The sequence below is a fragment of the Aethalodelphis obliquidens genome, unplaced genomic scaffold (assembly GCF_003676395.1).
Source record: "Aethalodelphis obliquidens isolate GAN/ISIS:26980383/991018 unplaced genomic scaffold, ASM367639v1 scaffold38, whole genome shotgun sequence".
Taxonomy (NCBI): domain Eukaryota; kingdom Metazoa; phylum Chordata; class Mammalia; order Artiodactyla; family Delphinidae; genus Aethalodelphis; species Aethalodelphis obliquidens.
Window position 1 is genome coordinate 5,246,821 of NW_020837982.1, and position 22,379 is coordinate 5,269,199.

The 22,379-nt window shown below is 38.3% G+C and overlaps 2 protein-coding genes across 4 annotated transcripts in view; both read left to right on the top strand.

Moving 5' to 3' along the window:
* CPD (carboxypeptidase D) overlaps nt 1–4,957 on the top strand; it is a 67,511-nt gene extending 62,554 nt beyond the window's left edge. For both annotated transcript variants that reach the window (XM_027130537.1, XM_027130538.1), the window contains one exon: nt 813–4,957. In XM_027130537.1, the coding sequence (XP_026986338.1) occupies nt 813–1,039 (227 nt within the window). In that variant the 3' untranslated portion in view covers nt 1,040–4,957. The remainder of the gene's footprint in view (nt 1–812) is intronic.
* Nucleotides 4,958–11,162: 6,205 nt separating this feature from the next.
* The window catches only part of GOSR1 (golgi SNAP receptor complex member 1), a 50,056-nt gene continuing 38,839 nt past the window's right edge, over nt 11,163–22,379 (top strand). The window contains exons 1-4 of one of the 2 annotated variants that reach the window (XM_027130540.1): nt 11,163–11,268; nt 13,607–13,721; nt 19,383–19,470; nt 19,836–19,943. In XM_027130540.1, the coding sequence (XP_026986341.1) occupies nt 11,238–11,268; nt 13,607–13,721; nt 19,383–19,470; nt 19,836–19,943 (342 nt within the window). In that variant the 5' untranslated portion in view covers nt 11,163–11,237. Of the gene's footprint in view, nt 11,269–13,606; nt 13,728–19,382; nt 19,471–19,835; nt 19,944–22,379 lie in introns of both variants that reach the window. The other variant, XM_027130539.1, reaches the window with a different exon arrangement.

Below are 22,379 nucleotides of genomic sequence, written 5' to 3' on the forward strand. Positions count from 1 at the left end.
AAAGCATAAATCACTAAGTGCTTAGAAACATAGGAGCTGGGATTCAGTTTAAATCTGGCTCTGCCACCCATTTGCTGTTGTGAACCTAATTTTTTTTTTAATATTTGGCTGCGCTGGGTCTTAGTTGCGGCACCCAGAGTCTTCATTGTCGCGTGCGGGATCTTTAGTTGCGGCATGTGGGATCTTTAGTTGTGGCATGCATGCAGGATCTAGTTCCCTGACCAGGGATCGAACCTAGGCCCCCTGCACTGGGAGCCTGGAGTCTTAACTACTGGACCACCAGGGAAGTCCCATGAACTTAATTTTTATTATGATTTTATTGGTATTATTTTCTGTTACTTAGACTGTTACTCTGATAACCTTATGTAAAAATATTTTAAATAAATGAGGGATTTGGGATGAGATGAAAATTTACCAGAAAGGAAAAGTGGAAGTCATTGATTGATGAAAAGCAGGTTACACAACAGTAGACACAGTTTGAATTCATTGTGGTAAAAGAAAAAATATATGTGTACATACACACACGTGAAGGAAAATCCAGAAAAAATATGCCCTAGGGTTGTTAAAAATGACCTCGGGGTAATGGAGATGTGAAGTGGAGTTTGGAGTATGGGTTTTTAGTATTTTGTTTGTATTTTTCTAATTTTGCACATGATACATGTACCACTTCTGTAATAAAAAAGGTTGTTTTTAAGTGAATGAAAATAAAATAAAATAAATGAAGGGCATAATATAAAAAGTGCTATTGTAAGCAGCTGCTTATATGTATTCTTCAACTAGAACACCACTCACGTGATGGTTTTGGTTGATAGGTGCCACCATGTCGGCATTGATCCTAACAGCCTGCATTATTTGGTGCATCTGCTCAATCAAGTCTAATAGACACAAGGATGGCTTTCATCGGCTCAGGCAGCATCATGATGAATATGAAGATGAAATTCGCATGATGTCAACCGGCTCCAAGAAGTCTCTCTTAAGCCACGAGTTCCAGGATGAAACAGACACTGAAGAGGAAACATTATATTCCAGCAAACATTGAAACACACACCTTGCATCTCTCCCAGCATAAGTACCAAGCAAAGTTACAGTTCCTTTTGGGAGACACTGCATTAAGAAGAGAGACTATTTTGCTTCTTCAAAGAGCTTTGGGAAGTTAACTTGCTAAATCTGTATTCTCTGTGAATTTGGCTGGCAGTTTTGAACTTCCCCTCCTTAAAGTACTCTTACCTTAAAAAGAAAAAATATCTGCTTTCTATTTATGCAGAGATGGGACAGCCACTTTGTTTTTCTTCTTAATTTAAGATGAGCTGTTTGGAGCTTATGCTATAACTGAAGAAAGCCAACTAGTGGATGTTGTATTTTGCACACCAGGTGTTTACTAGTGGCTTTAGCTTTTTCTCTTTATTTTAAATGGCCAAAAGAATCCAGAAACATTAAGGCAGGGACAGCAGTCAGAATCTGACATAAAGCTTTAAAAACTCGAGGTTTTTTCAACCTATTGAGGAGTACTTTTCTCTAGTTATTAAATAGCTGGAGTTTCTCTTATTATTCAGGTTTAATGGAGGCTGGATTGATTTTGAAACTTATGTAACATTAGGAAATGATTAAACGGGCTTCCGTATTTGGCTTTCTACCTGTTCCAAGGCTAGATCAGAACTGGTGGGCTGTGCTCTAAGCAGGATTTCACTACCTCTTGTGTAAGGTTTAGCAAAGCTGTAAACATCCCCATTTTAAGGGAGAACTTGTTGACTGTTGTAAAAGATCTCAGTGTCCATTTGCGTAGAGCTGAGAGGGAGATCTAGCAGAAGCTAAAACTCGTGTTGCCTATCTTTTAACTTGGTAAAAACCCACAGGTGCTGTTGCTTTTATCTGTGAAGCACTAGTTTATTCTAGGAATGCCTAATTCTTTACTATTTCCTAAATTTGAACCTTTTTCTATGTTGTACACTTAGGGTTTTCAGATGACCTGGCAATCGACAAGATCTGAATTCTACTGAAAATACCTGGAAGCGTGGAAGAGACCTACTTGCACATTCTTAACCTACCTTTGAACGCAGAATATCTACGCTCCTTGTTAGCCCAAGCCAGCGCCCTATCATAGCATCCTGTTATTGAAATAGCTTGGCCAACCTTATGCGTAAAGGCCTCTGCGTGTGATTGGGTTCTTTGTCCTAATGTTTCATTTGATGGTCTCTTCTTGATCAACCAATTTTGTTAAAAGTTCAGTTGAAAGCACTTAAATATGGCTCCCTCCATTAAAAAAAAAAAGTAACACTGTAGTGAGAAAGTGTTATCTTCAGTGCCAGTGGGGTTACTGCAAAGGCCTAAAAGATTTGCGTTTTATTGTGTCTGTCATATCATGCTATTCAATGGAAATGATGCTTTTTGTAAGTATGAGTCTTACCAATGATCTAATGGTTTAATACCTTTGAATGTTTTAATGGCCAAGTTGCTGCTGAACTTGTACTAAATCAGGGGATCAAAAAACTTGCTCTCATCTTTTCAAGTTGTATTCTATATCCATTAATGTATCTATCATCCCAAAGCCTTCATGTGGAGGTGGTTTACCACCCATCTAGGTCATTCAACCGAGTATTGTGAGAAATGTACCCAAAGTGGCTTCATAAACAGAGATTTGCTTTAGCAGGAATAATGAAGTCATGACATTTATTAATGAGTATCTGTGATCTAATTTGGGTGGTTCCGGGTTAAGCCATTCTGGTATTAATCCTGTTATTAACAACTCGAAATTTTGAGCCCTTGCCACCCCACTCTTAGCCCACCACGTACACAGGACAGAGTTTGTGGGGTGCTAATACTTAATGAAATATACATGATTTAATTTCTTCTAATACTGCTCTACATTTTCCTTAAGGGGATGATGTGGTGGTATCGCTTTTTGCAGCTTTATTTTTGAGTGCAAAGTCAGAAAACCAACAAAGGGCCTATGAGTGGCTGGCTCTGCTTGGGACATTGCAGGTAGAAATGAAACAAAGTTGACATGACAACCTTTACTTTATTAGCATTGGTCTTCACTAGAGGATGCCTTTTAAATTCATCTCTGTCTTAAATTAAACATGTCTTTCACTGTACATCACAGTGGCTGGAGTCCATTGCCTTTTAAGCATGTGTAAACTATTTTTAGAGATGAACATACAGGTAGTTCTTTTAATAATTTTTCCTGAAAGGAAAACCAAATTCTGCTATGAATCTTGAATCTCTAATGAATTTCTAAATAATTGCATTGCTCTGGAAAACAAGGCCTTCTCAGCCTATGTTACCTGTTAACATGAATGTACAGGGTAATGACTACTAAGACTGTGTTCTCTGCCCTGCTTTGTCTTTTATTTGTGGATCTAATCTAATATGAGACCACATCAACTGCTTAAGGCGTTGAAGCCATATGGCATGGGGAATGCATTTCTTCAGTATTTCTCCTAGAGACTTTCCATTTCCTTGGAGTCATGGAGGCAAGTAAGTATCACAGTATTAAGAAATTTGCCCAAGCCTGAGTTGTGCCTTTCTTTACTCACAAGGCTTTTGTTTTTTTGTCCTGGTGATCAGTTTGTAAGCCTTCTTCCCTCCCAGCTCCTTAATAAAAGCAAAGTGATTGAGTAGGTAATGTTCAAAGTGTCTGCCTATGTAAATGCACTTGTACTGATTATGCAGTTCAATAAGATGAACTCAAGTTAATTTCAGAAGGAAAGACCCTTTAGTTTTGATGTATTTCGCTGAACATTTGAGTAGTAGTTGGGATCCCATCCAGTTGAGGAATGCTTGCAATTCTCTTTGGAGGGAATGTGCTTTGGGACTTTGTCATCCTCCAGAAAGGAAACGTAATGTATATTTGGCCCAGTGTGATTGATTGGTTAATCTTTGGTAACTTTCACCTGAATGGGATTTGCTGAATTAATGAATATTGAACTTAAAACTAATTATGAGTTGACAAATAAATAAAAGGTAGTGCTTATGCCTGAGCTTATTGTGTTTCTGAGCTAACACCAGGTTACTCAGTAACCAGGACCTGTTCTTCTATTTCCATTTATTTTCAGCAGTAAATCATTTTATTTTCTTGTGGCCTGAAGTGCACTTGTGCCAGGTTCTGTCTTTGCTGTATTAAAAGCTTCTTGGCTATGAATGCTGTAATAGTGCCCTATGTTATGGTTCTCTGGTGGAATTGTTTTTAACAGTAGCAACTTTAATGTTACTACAAAAAAGTCCACTATGGTTGATGTTCAGTGATCTTCTATATAGCAAATTTTTGATAAGTATTTGGTTTCTGATTTGCTTTAATTAAAGCAGATTTTAGGGGGGGGGTGATTAGAGCCCTTGATTAATGTCAGCTGAACTTGGATTTCCAGTTCACGAAGAAATGTTTTCCAACATCCAATCCTCCTATTTTTAGCAATAATTCATTAATATTCCACTTGACTTTCAGAATATTATCCTAGTTGATTTCCATTTGGCAGAATCTATTGTGAAATTTGAAAATAGGCTACCATTTTGAGGCATTTGGATATAAATTATATAAATATGTATGATTATGGCTTTTACAAATGGCATAACATGAGTATACTAGCTACCTTCTATGCTGGCCATGCTGCAGACTTTCTGGAGGTATGCCATAATGGTATTTTTTTACACACAGATTAAAAATCAACTTTTCACCTCCCCATTTTTTCAGAGTGACATTCCCCAGCTCCAGAACAATCTATAGCTATTTATATGAGGTGCCCAGAACTCATTCATCTCAAGTGCTTCAGTCTTTGGTTCATTTTCATGCACTGTGCCTTCAAAATGAAATTTTTAAAAGGGACTTTAAACAAAGTTGAATAGTAGTTTTAAAAAGTCAATCTGTGTAATTTATGTGAAATCTAAATGTAATGAGGGCCTTTCTGTTTTTTATATGTAAACAGATCTACTAATCCTGTATAAAAGTTATTTTATGATGTTTGTCTTTCTTTGTGTTTTGTCTCATAATCTTTTTTCAAAAGCAGTAGACCAGAAAAAGTTACTGTTCCAATTCGAAAGTTATGGATTTAGTTTTTCTACGTATATGAGGGGAAAAATAGTCCCAGGCAAGGAATACAGGTTGTTAGCTGCAGAGTGTTTCTGTCTTCATGAATTGACTTAAAATAAAACTATGTTTCTGGAATAATTACATAGTAGCCACAGCTCAGCTAGATTGATATGTGTCCAGTCATTCCACAATGAACATAATAAAAGTGGCCATTGAAAGGTTTATGTACCCATTTCAAGGTTGTTTGTTTAAAATTTGGTTCTTTTTACAGATGAGCCGAGTTAGAGTAATGTGTCCTGGCACTTTTAGGCACAGTGGCAATGAATTTAACATCCCCTTTTCATTTAGCAATAACTTGTTGATACTGCTGCTCTAATAGGAATTGGGAAAACAAAGTTATATAAAAAACATGGGCTCTGCTGACAAGGAATTCATACTCCAGACCAGAAAAATAGAAATGGAAATAAGCTGTACTTCTATAGTGACGGGTTCCTCTGAAAAGAAAGTCTGCTATAGAGGAAGTACAGCATAGAGATCTGAGCATGGACTTTGGAGTTGAACCAATCTCAGACTGACTCTTGGCTCTGCTCTTGCTTCCTGTGTGACTTAGTTTTGTATAAGCTTCTTAACATTCCCTGAGTCTTAGTTTCTCTACTGGTTAAGGAATAATACCTGAAAGGATTGGAGCGGGAATTAAGCGAAATAATGTTAGCAAAGGGCCCAACATAATATTTGACTCAGAATTGAATTACCATGGTAACTAGCATCATTTGCTGTTTTCTGATCCCTGTGAAAGAAAGTTATTTTATCAAATATATGAACAAAGATCTGTTTACAGGTGGCCTTTTAAATGTAGAAGAAATCCCTAGACATGAATACTAAAAATGAAATAAAAGTTTCCATTATGTGGTTCCATAAATTGTCTATAGCATGGCAGTAAAGTTTTAAATTGTGCCAAATGCTTCATATTTGTTTTTAAATAAAATTAGATTATGTTTATGCTTATTCAGTGAAAACAGCCTTACTTAAGTGCTGCGAGAAATAGGAACCATAAAGATGGCTCTTTTCCCCCCAACGTTTGAAATATTTTCCTGAATTTTTGTCTGGAGTTTTCTCATAACTCAATCAAGAAACTTTTGGTTTGTGTTATAAATAGTAACCTACCAATTATATTCAGCTTTTCAGATTTCTAGAAGCTGATTGTTCTCAGCAAAGTAAACATGAATGCTCAATGCTAATGCACTACTCAGTTACGAATAAATGCCATCTTGTCGGTCTTCACCTCTTACTCTCACTTGCAGTTAGAATGCCAACTGATGCTATGCTGTTTACAGCCTCAGATAAATACACCATTAACTCCCAATTCAAAACCAATGAAATCAGCCTATAAAGCCAAATTTTAACTTTAGTATCACAATTTCCACCTACATTAATCAGTAGAATGTTAAAAGTAAGCATGTTGTTTGGCATTGTGCCTGGAATCCTACTCTCTATCCCTGTGTAAACAAAGGTCAACGAGGCAAGCAAGAATTAGAGTAGAAAGTCATTCAAGTTTAGAGGCCAGCCTGGAAAAAGCTTGAAAGCAGAAGGGTGAGAAGCTTGATTAGATTGAAAAATGTGATAATTGGAAGTGGGAATATATAGAGATGGATGCCTCACATTCAGCTAAGACAGTTTATTGATTCAATCAGAAGCCGTATGAAGAGATTTTGATATAGTCAGAGCTGTAGGTGGAAAATAAAAGTAGTAGGAGGAGAAATTTAAGATAGAACATGTAGAAAGAGATTATGGATTAAATAGAAATTGTTTTAACATGGATTATATTCTGTGATTGTCATTGAGGTTGAGCCAAAGTGAAAGAATCCCTGGGAAGGTCTAGATTGCTAGATCTGAACCACTAGTAATTTCGAGTATTTGCAGTTATTGCAATATTTATAAGTATTATCATCACTTATTTTTGTATGATTCCTATTAGAGTTTCTCAAGATCAAACGACTTCTGATTTGGTGTTTGAAAGATGGCAGGTGCCCAGAAAAATTGATCCTAAAGATAGTTAGGGAATGGGATAGATGGGGAGTGGGTATATTATGGTAATAGCTGAATTGGATGACTGCTAGATTTTAAAAATAATTTAGAAGATTTAGATTTCCCGAAAAGTTGCGAAGATAATATAGAATTGGCTGCTGGACTTTTATTTGGAGGGTGTGGGTGTTGGGAGGGCAGAAGAGAAAGGATTGTACAGTTTGCTATTAAGCGGGACTTGAACACATTTGAAAAGGAGTGAGCATAGGAGGGAACACGATGTCTAGAACCTAGTCAGGTGTGTAGAGCCTGGGTAGTCCAGGTGTCAAGCCACGTGGGACTACTTCTAGTTCAACTTAGATCTTCTCTAGCGGAAGGTATCTCCGTCCTAGATTTGGAGATGTCACTATTTTTCAAGAGCGATGACCAAACATGGAAAAAGATAACTAAGCATGTAGAGAAATAAGACACCACCAGTAAAAATGGCAGAAAAAGCCCACCAGCTTCAGATGACGACATTATCAAACACTGTAAAGCAAATAAACTTACTGTTTTCAAAGAAATAAAAGATAAACCTGAGACTATCACAGGTAAAATAATAGAACTTCTAAAAATGAAAGTACAGAAACTAAAATGGATAGTTGGCAATGGCAGTTTGGACACAGAGAAGCAGAAACTAGAAGGCAGATCTATAGATTCTCTCCTCTGCAGCTGAGACAAAACGGTAGAAAATAGGAAGGAGAGGGTAAAAATATGACAAATGCATGCTTGATCATTTGTTCTAGAGAGAAAGAGGAGAAAGAATGAAGCATAGGAAACTAAGAGACAATGATGGAGAATTTTCCAAAATTGATAAATGGTATCTGTAGATGAAACTCCATCCAAGACAGACAAAGTAAACATCCACACTTAGACACATTGCTGAGACTGCTGAGCATCAAAGACAAAGAGAAAAAAATGTAAAGCAGAAAGAAAAGAAATTAACTTCAAAGAATTAGCAATTAGACTGAGATTAGAATCACTCCCCACAAAGGAAACCAGCACAGTGAAATTAAACTTTGCAAGTGCCAGGGAAGACATTAACTTCCAACATAGAATTCTCTATTGAACACATCTTTCAAGAATGAAGGTGAGGGCCTTCCCTAGCAGTCCAGTGGTTAGGGCTCCAGGCTTCCACTGCCGGGGGCATGGGTTCGATCCCTGGTCGGGGAACTAAGATCCCACATGCCGCATGGCGCGGCCAAAAAATTTAAAAAAGAATGAAGGTAAACGTCCAGGTAGCTGAAAACATTGGTGGCAACCTAAGCTCCCCATCTCCCAATATTTCGTTGTAAAATAAGGCAAAAAACAAGAAGGAAAAAGTAAATCTATACAAAAACCTCAGTGTAACTTGAAGCCAGACAATTTTGAAACTTCAAACTGACAATAAAATGAGAAAAGTCACCAAATCTCTGCATATACTTTCACATGCCTGCCCCAGTCCCACCTCAGAGCAAGGCTTTGTGGAGAGACGGCAGAGGGAGATGAACTTCAAGAAAGAGAGAAGAAGGATGCCAGCAAATGGGCCTAAAGTTAGTGTAAAACTACTGCCAAAAAGACTAAGTGCACCATAAGTCTGAATGCTCTAAAAAATGTGTGCAAGCAGATCAGAGCACAAACCATAGAGAAGGGGCTTCAAAGCGAGCACAATTTAAAGGGGCTGGTGTAAGCTAAGCGGGCAGTCTCTGAAATACAGAAAAAAAGTGAAAAAGGAGATGGACCTTTTGACAGGTGATGAGAGAGAAAAGAAAAAGGAAAATTTACAGTCCTGCAAGATAAATGAAAACTGCAAAATTGGAACACTTATGACCCCTCCCTATCACCAAAACAAACCAACAAAAACCCCACTAAAGCATGTGAACTTTGCTGTATGGACAGAAGAGATCTCAGCCATGCAGCATGGAAACATCAGTAACAGATATGAATATTGATAAGGAAGAAACAAATTTGTCATTATTTGTAGATATGATTGTGCATGTGAAAAAATACAAAAAATCTACAGATAAGTTAGAGATAATAACATAACTTAGCTTTACTTCCAGTTATGGGTGGATTAAAACAGAAAGACCTTCCCATCAAGAATAATTAGAAAAGCTTGGATTTTAAAACAACCACCAAAAAACCTGTTGAAGGATTGGAGAGCTACTAAAGTAACAAAGACTTAGGGGTCAAGATCCTAGCAAAGGGAATTCAGGGATGAAAATAATGAAGTTTTTACCTTAAGTTATTGGTTGATTCATAAGTGGTGACTAAGAGTTTAGAGATGCCTGGTAGCAGAGAGGCCAGGCAAGAGGCAGAGAACCATGCAGAAGCTTTAGGCAGTACCACTGTGTGGCAGGAAATATGAATTCAGCACCTATCAAGGCAGTGGGCACCGGTCAACTTTAAGTTAGGACACTTGAATGGCCACACATTAGAAGTAAGGGCTAGTCAGAAACAGACCAATTTTTATGTAGAATCCCACTTGGTATTAGTCCCATCCCATACTGGAGTAAGCTGATCTGCCCCTACTTGAACTGCCTGCAAGAAGCAGCAAACTGTGTCTGGAGCAAGATACCATCTAGAGCCTCAAATGATTACTACAAATTTTAATCCATAACATATAGCATCCAGTTAAAAGTTACTTTTATTGTCACATCTCAAATGATGAAAGATCAAGAAAAAAATAGAAACAGTCCCACGGGAGTTACAGATTTTTCAGTTATCAATCAGAAACTTTAAAACAATGGCAAGGAATAAATTCAAAAAAGTATAAGACAATGAAGAATTTTATTTTTTGCGGTACGTGGGCCTCTCACTGTTGTGGCCTCTCGCGTTGCGGAGCACAGGCTCCAGACGCGCAGGCTCAGCGGCCATGGCTCACGGGCCCAGCCGCTCCGCGACATGTGGGATCCTTCCGGACCGGGACACGAACCCGTGTCCCCTGCATCGGCAGGCGGACTCTCAACCACTGCGCCACCAGGGAAGCCCCCAAGATGAAGAATTTTAGCAGATAATTAAAATCTATTAAAAATTAAACGGAGGCTTTCATTTCTCGACAAAATGGACTAGATGTATTTCTCTTCTATTCCTCCCACTAAGCACAGCAAAAAACCTCATGCGTTATATATAAAACAAAGAAGACTCAGAAAGGTGGAGAGAAGGCAGACCAGCTAGGAACCTCCAAGGAACCTCCAAGGGACCTCCAGCATCCAAGGAACGACACTGTGGTGAGTTCCTTGGTTTTCTTTTTGCCTCATATATCCCATAATAGATGTTGCCTCATATATCCCATAATGGATGCTGGAGAAGCTGGCAACCCAGAAGTGGCACACGGGCTTAGTTGCTCCGCGGCACGTAGGATCTTCCCAGGCCGGGGCTCAAACCCGTTTCCGCTGCATTGGTAGGCAGATTCTTAACCACTGCGCCACCAGGGAAGCCCCAGGTGTGATTTTAAAACCTTTACAAGACGTAAGATTTCAGCATTTCACAAGAACTGGTCACATGTGGACACGAGCAAACTGTGATAATTTATGTATCTATAAAGAGTGAGTTTGGACAGCTGATTTCAACAGTTTGAGGGGTCAGGATGAGGCACATGGAAGCAGTTAGCACACACTTTTTAGATTTGGCGGCTGGGAAGGAAAGAGGGCTGGGATTCTACTGTAGACAGAGGAAAAGGCGGCCAGTGGAGAAGAGCACATATATCAGAGATGTGGGATAATGGAACACAGGCAGAGGTAGCATGAAGAGGTTGGTCTTGGGAAGAAAAGAGCCTCTGGCTTGGAGAAGAGAAAGAGGCTGGCTGAAGATGCACATTTGAGAGAAGGTGAAGGAAACAGGTAGTTGTGTCTAAGGATAATTTTCTTCTCAGCCTGGGAGGTCCCTGTTGGAGAGGGGATAAGCCCAGCTGAGGGCGATGATGTAGGTTTAGGGCGCGGAGAGCGGATACTAACACCAGAAAGGCAGATGTTCAGGGAGTGTCAGATGCTAAACCTGAAGTTGTCAGTCTCGCTGCTCAAAAGGTGTAAAATGATGAATTGACCGCCAGGTGGCGGTGTCTGTGGAAGCTCACGTATCCCATCGGCCCTGGCGCCAAGCGGAAGAAGGCGTGGAAATGACTCTCTGGCCTGCATCGCCTCTACTCTCCTATCCCGACTGACGTTGGACAACAAAGATGGCGGCAGGAACCAGCAATTACTGGGAAGGTAAGGGGAGACTTCCGTGTGCGTCTCGCCGAGGGGCAGAAGAGCTGAGCGAGGACGGGTCTTGGCGGAGGCAGCAGGGGGAAGAGCCTGTCGTCCGGAGCGGCCGAGTTGACGGGCAGGGCCGGGCTAGTGCGAGCCGCCGGGCGTGGGGGCTGTAGAGGTCGTGCGGTCTGGGGAGGGGACTGACCTGAGCGGCAGCGGGACCTGGGGCAGCGGTTGGGCAGAGAGGGCTGAGCTGGGACCGAGAGGAAGAGGGTTTGAGTCGCCGGAGGAGAGCTGGGTTGAGGGGGGAGCGGAACTCGGACGAAGGGGGTTGGGTGTGAACTCTGAGAGGAAACGAGTGTTGAGCGAGAATATGCCGAGTCCAGGAGACTGGAGGTATCAGCGCCTTAGAGTTGAGGTAACTGTTGGGCAGTTGAGTAGGAAAAGAGGAAGGAGAAACTTGTCAGTCCGGTCCATCGAGGGAAGTTGTGTGAGCGGAATGTCTCCCTCCTGTTGGGTCCGCTTGGCACCTTCAGGCTGGGACTTCGAGGATTGGGTGTGGAGTCGCGTTTGAAGGCAGAGGAAATAACTTTACCCTCTGCTCTGGAAATCGGTTTTCTTAAAAAGAGAAAGTTGAGAGAACCAGTGTGAGTTGTAATTATTGCATTTGCTTTACCTCTTCTGCCAAAAAAAATCTTGTGACTTGACAAGCAAGTTTATTTAATCTGAAAATATGGTTTGATAAAATGGGCTCATGTAAAACTCATTCCTGGACCATGATGATAAGCAGAGATCAGAGAAGGCTGACCTTTTTCTTTCAGTTGTCTCTTTGCTTTACTGCAAAATAGAAACTACTCTTCGAATCCCTTTTCCCTTTTAACCTATTTCCTCTTGCTACCCACCGAAGCCTCTGGAACCCACCACAAATAGCAGTATTGTCACTATCAGCCACTTGGTCTAAAATACTTAATTCTGAGGTCATCCATACTTGCTTGTTATACTTTCAACATGCTTTTACTTGATGTTTTCTACTATAGAAGACAGTTACTAATTACAGAGAAGCATGCTTATAGTTTAAAACATGTATTAAAACGGTTATTTGAAATGTGTGTGCTAGCTAGAAAATATTTTAAAATTATGTAGAAGTGGCTATTGGTATCTTGAACATTAGTCATTAGGCTATACTTTCTTGAAGCGTCATGCTCTAATAATTATAGCAGCTTATTATTGACAGCCTACTCTGTGCCAGGTGCCTTAAACACATGATTAGTAATGCATAGGAAAACCCTGAAGCTAGGGGTTTAAAAAACAAAAAGCAGAGATTCATAGGTTAAGTAGATTGTGAATAAATCAGAGCCAGTTCTCAGAACTTCAGAACTTTAGGCTGAGCTGAGATTCTAACTGAGGTTTGGTCTCTGAGAAAATGTGCTCCCCTGTATTACCTGCATGCTGCTTCCTACTTCTGGTTGCTGATAAGTATATTGAAATAATGTTTCATATTCTTGTTCCTGAAAGATGAGATCTTTATACTATGCCTTCTGTATTTCAGCCCTTTTATTTTGACCTCTACTTCACCATTAATGAGAGTATTCACATCTAGATATGGGCTTCCTCTCACTCAACCACCTTAGATGCCAAACCATTATACCAATTTCTCTGCATGCTTGTTTGCTTCTGTTCTTTAAAAACTTACACTCTTATTTCTGTTTTACTTATATTTGACCTTGTCGGTAGCACATCGTTTACTGCCAAACTCATCCTCTCCAAATATCTTTCAGTAAGCTTATTGAAAGACAGTTTTTTAAATCTTTGTCAGTGATTTTTTTCTTTACACTCAAGCACTTACTCACTGTACTGTTAAGAATTTCATAAGCTTAATAAAGCTTTGGAACATAAAGAGATAGGAAAATCCTTGTCAAAAACAGTGATGGTTTCTTTCTTATAAAGTTAGCTGGTAAATTGATATAATGCTTGTCATAAACCATACTCGGTTCCTTTGTGATTTGTATTCTCTTCTGTTTTCCCCTGAATTAAAATTAAAAATTTTAGTTGTTGCTATATAAGTAATTTCAGGGATGTTAGAACAGCATTTGTTGTCTAGCTGTCTTTGGGATAAAGCTGAAAATTTGCATTTCCCACTGTTTCTCCCCTTTTTGCCTCATCTGAAGTTTAAATAAGTGACAATTTGCTTTCCTGGGTAGGTGTTTGGTTTGCTTCTTTTAATACTTTTCTTTAAGGGGGACTCTAGATATATGATCATTTTCATAGTTTGTTTTCTTCAGAAAAGTTTTGTGATTTTTATATCTACTGATGGATTTTTTGTGTCTAATTATTTGCTTTTGTAATTTTGTTAAAGATCTCAGGAAACAGGCTCGACAGCTGGAAAATGAGCTTGACCTGAAACTAGTTTCCTTCAGTAAACTATGTACAAGTTACAGTCACAGCAGTGCCCGAGATGGAAGACGCGACAGGTATAGGTACTACCAGATTCTCTCTATTATGCCTTAAACTATATAATGTTTTTGAAGCATTAAAAAAATAAAGTAAAATATATAACTCTGTAACTTGGTCTATTGGTAAATTTTTGGTATTTTATTTTTTGTTTTTGCCTTGTTTTTTAGTGACTTATAAAAATTCTTAAGTCTTGAGATGAACATTTATTTGGGATCCTTAGGCAAAGACTGTGTTGTTGTCAGGAGGAAAATGCTAAGGCTTAAGAGTGAGTTTGCATCAGAAATAAGCCAGTATAAGGAAATGTTGCTTTGCCCACATTGTATTTCTTATATTTTCTGATTGCTAAATGGATCTGAGAGACTACTCAAATGCACAGTATACCTACTGGTATTCTGGTGTTTTAGAGTTAATCTAATGCAGTGTGTATCCTCACTGTTAATGATCGAAGCTCTTTTAAATTTTGGTTCTTTTTTGAGAAACTGGTATACTACTATTTTGAACATACTTAAATGTATTCTTATCTTTGAAACTCACTTTAGACCATCCACTTTGTTTTGAAAAATATTAGGAAATATTTAAGACACTTAGGAAGATATAAAGAATAATATAATGGATCCCCATGTGCCTATCTCCCACTTTAAGAAATAATCATTACCAATTCAGTTGAGGCCCCTGATGGCATCCCATTTTCTCCCTCCGGGTAACCTCCATATATTTTTACTACATATATATTTGTGTTCCTGAACAATTCGTAAGAGTTATTTTGCAACTTGCTTTTTTGTGTAACATTATTTTTGAGATTAAGCTATGGATACATTTAACTCTAGTATATTCATTTGCTGCATATAGTATTACATTGTGTGCTTGTATCAGTTTATTCTGTAGATGAGTGTTGTTTCTAATTTTTGCTTATTTTAATAATTTTAAACACAAGAGTGTTCATCATGCCTCAGGTCCTGTTTTTAAGAGCTTTATATAAAGGCTGCTGGGAACATTTTTACTTATTTTACATACCTTCTTGAGGATTGGTGGTAGGTGGGATATTTTTTCAGCTAGTAATAATAAAAACTGAGCTTGGATTTGAAACCAGATCTTTCTATATCCTGAGCCCATGCTCCAAACCTTTCTGTGTACATTCCAACAAAAGTCTTATTTCAGTACTATAGCCAGTGTTGCTTCTTTTTACAAGGTCACATGATTAAAGAATTAAAGATAGCAGGGCCAACATATTGACTTTAGGAGCTAAAAGTAAGCTATTGGCATGTCACATAGCTTTGATTGCAATGCATTGCTTTCGGCTTGCCTTTATTTAACAGGTAAAGAGAATGAGAAATATTCTTTTCTATGAGTAAAGTTATTTTATCACTAGAAAGCATTTTTCCTGAATTTAAGTCTCCCATTTGACTATGCCAGTGAGTATACAATTTTAAAACTCCAAACTGTTAAGAGATACGATTACATGATGCTTTTCCTGTGTTCTCTGTGTATCACGATCTTAATTCAGACGCACCTTGTTTTATTGCGCTTTGTTCTATGTGCTTCACAGATATTGCATTTTTTTACAAATTGAAGGTTTCAGCCTTGTGTTTAGAAGTCTGTTGGTGCCATTTTTCCAACAGCATTTGCTCACTTCGTGTATCTGTGTCACATTTGGTAATTCTCGCAACATTTCAAACTTTTTCATTATTAGGATATATTTCTTCTGGTGATTTGTGATCAGTGACCTTTGATGTTACTTTGTAATTGTTTTGGGGCACCACAAACTGCACCCCTATAAGATGACAAAGTTAATTGATAAATGTTATGTGTGTTCTGATTCCTCCGTGGACAGGTCCTTCCGCCATCTCTTTCCCTCTCCTCAGGCCTCCCTATTCCCTGGGACACAACAGTATTGAAATTAGACCAATTAATAACTACAGTGACCTCTAAGTGTTCAAGTGAAAGGAAGAGTTGCACGTCTCTCACTTTAAATTAAAAGCTGGAAATGATTAAGCTTGGTAAGAAAGGCATATTGAAAGTCGAGATCAGTTGAAAGCTAGGCCTGTTGTTCTAAACAACCGAGTTCTGAATGCAAAGGAAAAGTTCTTGAAAGAAATTAAAAAGTGCTACTCCAGTGAACACACGAATGATAAGAGAGTGAAAAGCCTTATTGCTGATATGGAGAAAGTTTGAGTGGTCTGAATAAAAGGTCAAACCAGCCACAACATTCCCTTAAGCCAGGGCCTAATCCAGAGCAAGGCCCTAACTCTTCAATTCTGTGAAGGCTGAGAGAGGTGAGGAAGCTGCAGAAGAAAAGTGTGAAGCTAGTTGAGGTTGATCCAAGAGATTTACGGAAAGAAGCCGTCTCCGTAACATAAACGAGCAAGGTGAAGCAGCAAGTGCTGATGCAGAAGCTGCAGCAAGTAATCCAGGAGATGCAGCTAAGGTGATTAATGAAGGTGGCTACACCAAATAGCACATTTTCAGTGTAGACAGAACAGCCTTTTATTGGAAGAAGATGCCACGTAGGACTTTCATAGTTAGAAGTTGATGCCTCAGAGCTTCAAAGGACAGGCTGACTCTCATGTTAGGGGCTAATGCAGCTGGTGACTTTAAGTTGAAGCCAGTGCTCATTTACCATTCCAAAAATCCTAGGGCCCTTAAGAATTATGCTAAATCTACTCTGCCTGTGTTCTATAAATGGAACAACAAAGCCTGGATGTCAGCACATCTGTTTACAACATGGTTTACTGAATATTTTCAGCCCATTGATGAGACCTACTCTCAGGAAAAAAGATTCCTTTCAAAGTATGACTGCACATTGACAATGCACCCAAGAGCCCTGATGGAGATGTACAATGAGATTAATGTTATTTTCATGACTGCTAACACAATGTCCATTCTGTAGCCCATGGATTAAGGAGTAATTTCAACTTTCAAGTCTTATTATTTCAAAAATACATTTCTATGGCTTCCGTAGATAGTGATTCTTCTGATGGATCTGGGCAAAGTCAGTTGAAAATCTTCTGGAAAGGATTCACCATTCTAGATGCCGTTAAGAACATTCATGATTCATGGGACGAGGTCAAAATAACTACATTAACAGGAATTTGGAAGAAGTTGATTCCAAACGTCATGGGTGACTTTGAGGGGTTCAAGACTTAAGTGGAGGAAATAACTACAAATGTGGTGGAAATAGCAAGAGAACTAGAATTAGAAGTGAAGCCTGAAGATGTGACTGAATTGCTGCAGTCTCATGATAAAACTTGCACAGATGAGGCGTTGTTTCCTGTAGATATATAAATTTCTTAAAGGTGAATGGTTTCTTGAGATGGAATCTACTTCCGGTGAAGATGCTATGAAGATCGTTGAAATGACAGCAAAGGATTTAGAATATTACATTAACTTAGTTGATAAAGCAGCAGCAGGGTTTGAGAGGATTGACTCCAATTTTGAAAGAAGTTCTACTGTGGGTAAAATGCTATCAAGTAGCATTGCCTGCCGCAGAGAAATCGTTCACAAAAGGAAGAGTCCATCAGTTCAGCAACATCAGTATTGTCTTGTTTTTTTAAAATTGCCCCAGCCGCCCCAGCCTTTAGGACCCGGATCAGTCAGCAGCCATCAACATCAGGGCAGGACTCTCCACCAGCAAAAAGATTACTCACTGAAGGCTCAGATGATGGTTAGCATTTTTTAGCTATAAAGTATTTTTAAATTAAGATAGGTACATTGGTTTTTTAGAATAATACTATTGCAGACTTAATAGATTACAGTAAATTGTAAACGTAACTTTTATATGCACTGGGAAGCCAAAGAATTAGTGTGACTCACTTTATCGAGATACTTGCTTTATTGTGGTGGTCTGGAACTAAACCCACAATATCTCTAAGGTATGCCTGTACTTTTATGACTCCTTTAAAGGGGAAACTATTCAAGAACATTCCCTCAGAAATTCTACAACAAATTGGAAATGAGTTTGTGGAATTACTTCAGCCTCACTGTCCCTTTTAATGAGAAACCTAGAGCCATGAGGACCAAGATCCAATGTGCATTCTAAAGTTTTGTTTGTTGCCCAGGTTGAAAGCACATCATAATGAATAAACTCAGTGACAACCAGAAGTTTCTTTCAGGAGTAATTTTTTTACTTTTTGTATTTTGAGAACTTTATGATCTTATGAATCACCATGTACTTATAAAATGAATTAAATTTAACTGAATCTTAGTATTGTGGAGAGTATGTTTTTGACCTTTTCCCCGGACTCATACCTCCCTGAGAATGGTGAGTGTAGAGATTGCCTCCTCATCCATTCAACAAGTATCTAAAGAGCATCTACTGTGTGCCAAGCACTATTCTCAGTGATAAGCATATATCTGTGAGCAAGACATAGGCAGTTTTCCTCCTGACGGAGCTTATGTTATTGGCCCATTGTTCTTTTCCTTATTTCTGGTAGGGGAGGATCTGTATTAGTAGTATATAGAGCAGTTCACATGGGCATGTTCTGAGATAAGCAGAGAACCTTGGGTTGGCTCTGACACATGATCAAGAATGAGATATTTTAAGGCAAATAAATTAAAATTTTTAAAGAAATAAAAATTTGGACCTAGTTAAACATCCTAAAATAAAAATCCTCCTTATTGGCTATTTCACTGCTTGTTACTATTGCTGTAGATGTGTATGTAGAAAAGGGAAAGAGCTAAGGTAAATTTACCATTAAACTGGTTATTTAATCTTTTCATTTACTGCACCCAAGCAACTGTCACAGGGCAAGAAAAAGTCTTCAGTAAGGTTGGAGAGCATAGTCATTTCCTGGTATTTATCTGTGTTCAGTATAACTAAGATCAGTATTGAGGTGCAGCTGCTCATATGATAGTATATACCACTTGGGACCTAATGAAGGTTAATGGTTTTTCAAAAGAGACAAATGAAACTTTCAAGACATGTGGTTTTAGAATTTGAATTTGTCAAACATAGTTTCACTTGTAAAAAGTTAGGATTGACTATTAAGATTTCAGAAGACAGTTAAATACATTTTTGCAAAGCAAAACAGAAACAATTATGTAGTATAAGTGGAAATGTAAAGGATTGGTATTAAAACTTCCCTGCTGGATGTGGCTATCTGTATTAGACTTAAAGCCAGTTCCTGATTATTTAATAACTATTTATCCAATCTGTGGATTGTTTAAATCTCAATTTTATTTCTTCTTGGAAAGAGTCATAGAAGGAAAAGAGAACTTAAATTAAGGTCTCAGGAACCATAATTGAGGTAAAAATTTTAAAGGTTATTCCTCACAGAGCTAACATAATTTGTAATACATTTTATGGCTCTTCTTAGATGCCGTACTACATAGGTCTGCAATTTTATTTCACATAATTTGTTCCTTTAGATACAGCATTTAATTGGGCACTGCCATAGTTTAAGTTACTTTCATTTGGGAAACAGTAAACAAGCATTTAGAATTTCTTTGCATTATTAAGATTGGATGTATTAAAGCTTGGGACAGTCTTACATTCACTTATATTTTATACTGAATTTAATATTTAGGATGTGTGATCTTTATAGAAAAACTTCTTATGAAACAAAAAGAATGTCTCCGGGGTTCCACTTGACCTCTTTAAGAATAATTACCTTATTATTTTAAGTATATTTTAAAGGATTAGGTTTAAGTAATGGATACTCTTTATTTGAACTTCTCTTCAGCTCTGACACAACACCCCTTTTAAATGGATCAAGCCAAGACAGAATGTTTGAAACTATGGCGATTGAGATTGAACAGCTTTTGGCAAGGGTGAGTACCTTCTGTTAAATGGCTGTTTTGCTAATAACTGTGTACCTGTTAGATATGGTACTAGATTATATTAATGCAGACGTATTTATTGAAATCACCCTTTCATTCAAGGTGTATGCCTCCCCAGGCCACTTGAATTTTGATGACAGCCATTCCCAGGTCCTATGGATGTTATTTTAGCCTTTATGGATTATTTTGGGGAAATACTGAACCCTTGCCTGCTGTCTTCTTGGTTTTGTTTTTGTTTTTTGCTGTTAGCCAGAAAGGCATATAGGCATATAATTTACTTTTATCTCTTTACAGTGCTTTCTAAAATATTTTTATTGGTTTTCTTTTTCTTTCTTTTTTTTTTTTTTCTGTTTTAGCTTACAGGAGTAAATGATAAAATGGCAGAATATACCAACAGTGCCGGTGTCCCCTCCTTGAATGCAGCATTGATGCATACATTACAGCGACATAGAGACATATTGCAGGTAGTACATTGGGCTTGAGATTTTTATGTTATTATAGGAAGTTTTAGGGTTTTTTTTTACTCTATGAATAGAATGTGTTCACGTGTATGTAGGGGAACAAAGGGAAAAATCTTGTAAGAGGATAAATGCCATGCTATAGAAGTTTGTCCTGTTTTACTTTTTTTTCTTGATATTATAAAATTCTGAAAATGGTTAGCAGCTCTTGCTTTTGCCTGGTAAAATTGAATAATATTCATCAGTAGGTAAGTATACTTCTACTGTGGAAGATCTTGCTAGCTAGCTGAAACAGTGAAATAGCCAGTGGTCACGCATAAGCAGTCATATGGTGGTTTAGAGTATACTTTCATCAAGCTTTGAAGATAACATGGAAGAGAAGTAATTTGCTATATTTAGTGTATTGTTTGAGAAAAATATTAAAAGTATACCAATAAAATGAAAAAACTTTTAAAGATTTACATGGGAGGTGTTAAAAATATAGTGGTACAAATAGGAAGGCAAATTTTTTTTTTTGGCTGCGTTGGGTCTTCGTTGTTGCGCATGGGCTTTCTCTAGTTGCGGCTAGCAGGGGCTACTCTTTGTTGCAGTGCGTGGGCTTCTCATTGCAGTGGCTTCTCTTGTTGCGGAACACAGGCTCTAGGCACACGGGCTTCAGTAGTTGTGGCACATAGGCTCAGTAGTTGTGGCTCGCGGGCTCTACAGTGCAGCCTCAGTAGCTGTGGTGCATGGGCTTAGTTGCTCCGCGGCATGTGGGATTTTCCTGGACCAGGGCTCAAACCTGTGTCCCCTGCATTGGCAGGTGGATTCTTAACCATTGCGCCAACAGGCAAGTCCCCAAATTTTTTAATATTGAAAAAATTCCACCATTTCTAATTTTTAAAACTTGTTAAAAATAGGACTAGAAGGATACTTTATTTACCTAATGCAAAAATGTGTACATCAGATTAAAATCTGTCATAATGCTTAATAATAAAGCACTAAAAGCTTTCCCACTGGAAAAAAGAAAACAAGACAAGGAGGGACTTCCCTGGTGGCTCAGTGGTTAAGGATCCGTGTGCCAATGCAGGGGACATGGGTTCAATCCCTGGTCCAGGAAGATCTGCATGCTGTGGAGCAACTAAGCCCATGTGCCACAACTACTGAGCCTGTGCTCTAGAGTCCGCGAGCCACAACTACTGAGCCTGCATGCCACAGCTACTGAAGCCCATGCGCCTAGAGCCTGTGCTCTGCAACAAGAGAAGCCACCGCAATGAGAAGCCTGCACACTGTGACGAAGAGTAGCCCCTGCTCGCGGCAACTGGAGAAAGCCCATGTGCAGCGACAAAGACCCAACACAGCCAAAAGTAAATAACTAAATATATTTGAAAAAAAAAAAAGCAAGACAGGAATACCCACAATCCCCATAGATGTTTAACATTGTTTAGAAGTTCTTGGTTGTTCAGTTACACAATAAAAAGAACAAGATATAAAGACTGAAAAGGGAGACAAAATCTGTATTCTGTGGTAATGATAAGATTATATAGCTAATACAAACCAAGAAAACTAACTAAAAAAAAAATTGGAAACATTCAGTAAGTTGATGACTTATAAAATTAATATATAAAAGCAAGTAGTTTTCCTACACACAAACAGTAATCTGTTAGAAAGTACAATGGAAGAAACTATTAAAATTTTATGTATAATTTAATAAGGATGTATAGGATTTAAATGTATAAAACTCTACTGAGGAACATAAAAGAAGGTTTACTCTGCTTTTTTATTTATTTATTTATTTTTTTATTTTTTTGCGGTACGCAGGCCTCTCACTGTTGTGGCCTCTCCTGTTGCGGAGCACAGGCTCCGGACGCGCAGGCTCAGCGGCCATGGCTCACGGGCCTAGCTGCTCCGTGGCGTGTGGGATCTTCCCAGACCGGGGCACGAACCCATGTCCCCTGCTTCGGCAGGCAGACTGTGAACCACTGTGCCACCAGGGAAGCCCTTACTCTGCTTTTGGATGGGATGATTTCTCTCTAAATCAGCCTATATATTGAATCTTATCCCAGTGGAAATAATAGGGGTTTTTGTTTGTTTCATTTTTTAAAAAACAGCAAAATGACACCAAAGTTTATTTGGAATTATAGTTATATAAGAATAACCAAGAAAAAAACCCATGTGAAAATGAAGATAAGTAGTAAAGGATGCCTAATTCTGCCACCTGTTAAAACCTGTTAAGCTAGAATAATAAAACTGTTTGATTCTGGAGAAAAAGTAGATGAATAGAGTAGAGTTCATATATAGACTCAAACATGCATGAAAATTTACTTTCTGATAAAGGTGCTATTTTGAATCAATGGAAAAAAGAGGGATTATAAAATAAATAAAGCTGTAACAATTTGCTAACTATTTGAGGGGAAAAACCCCTCAATTTCTATCTCATTCCTCCTATCCAGAGTAAATTCC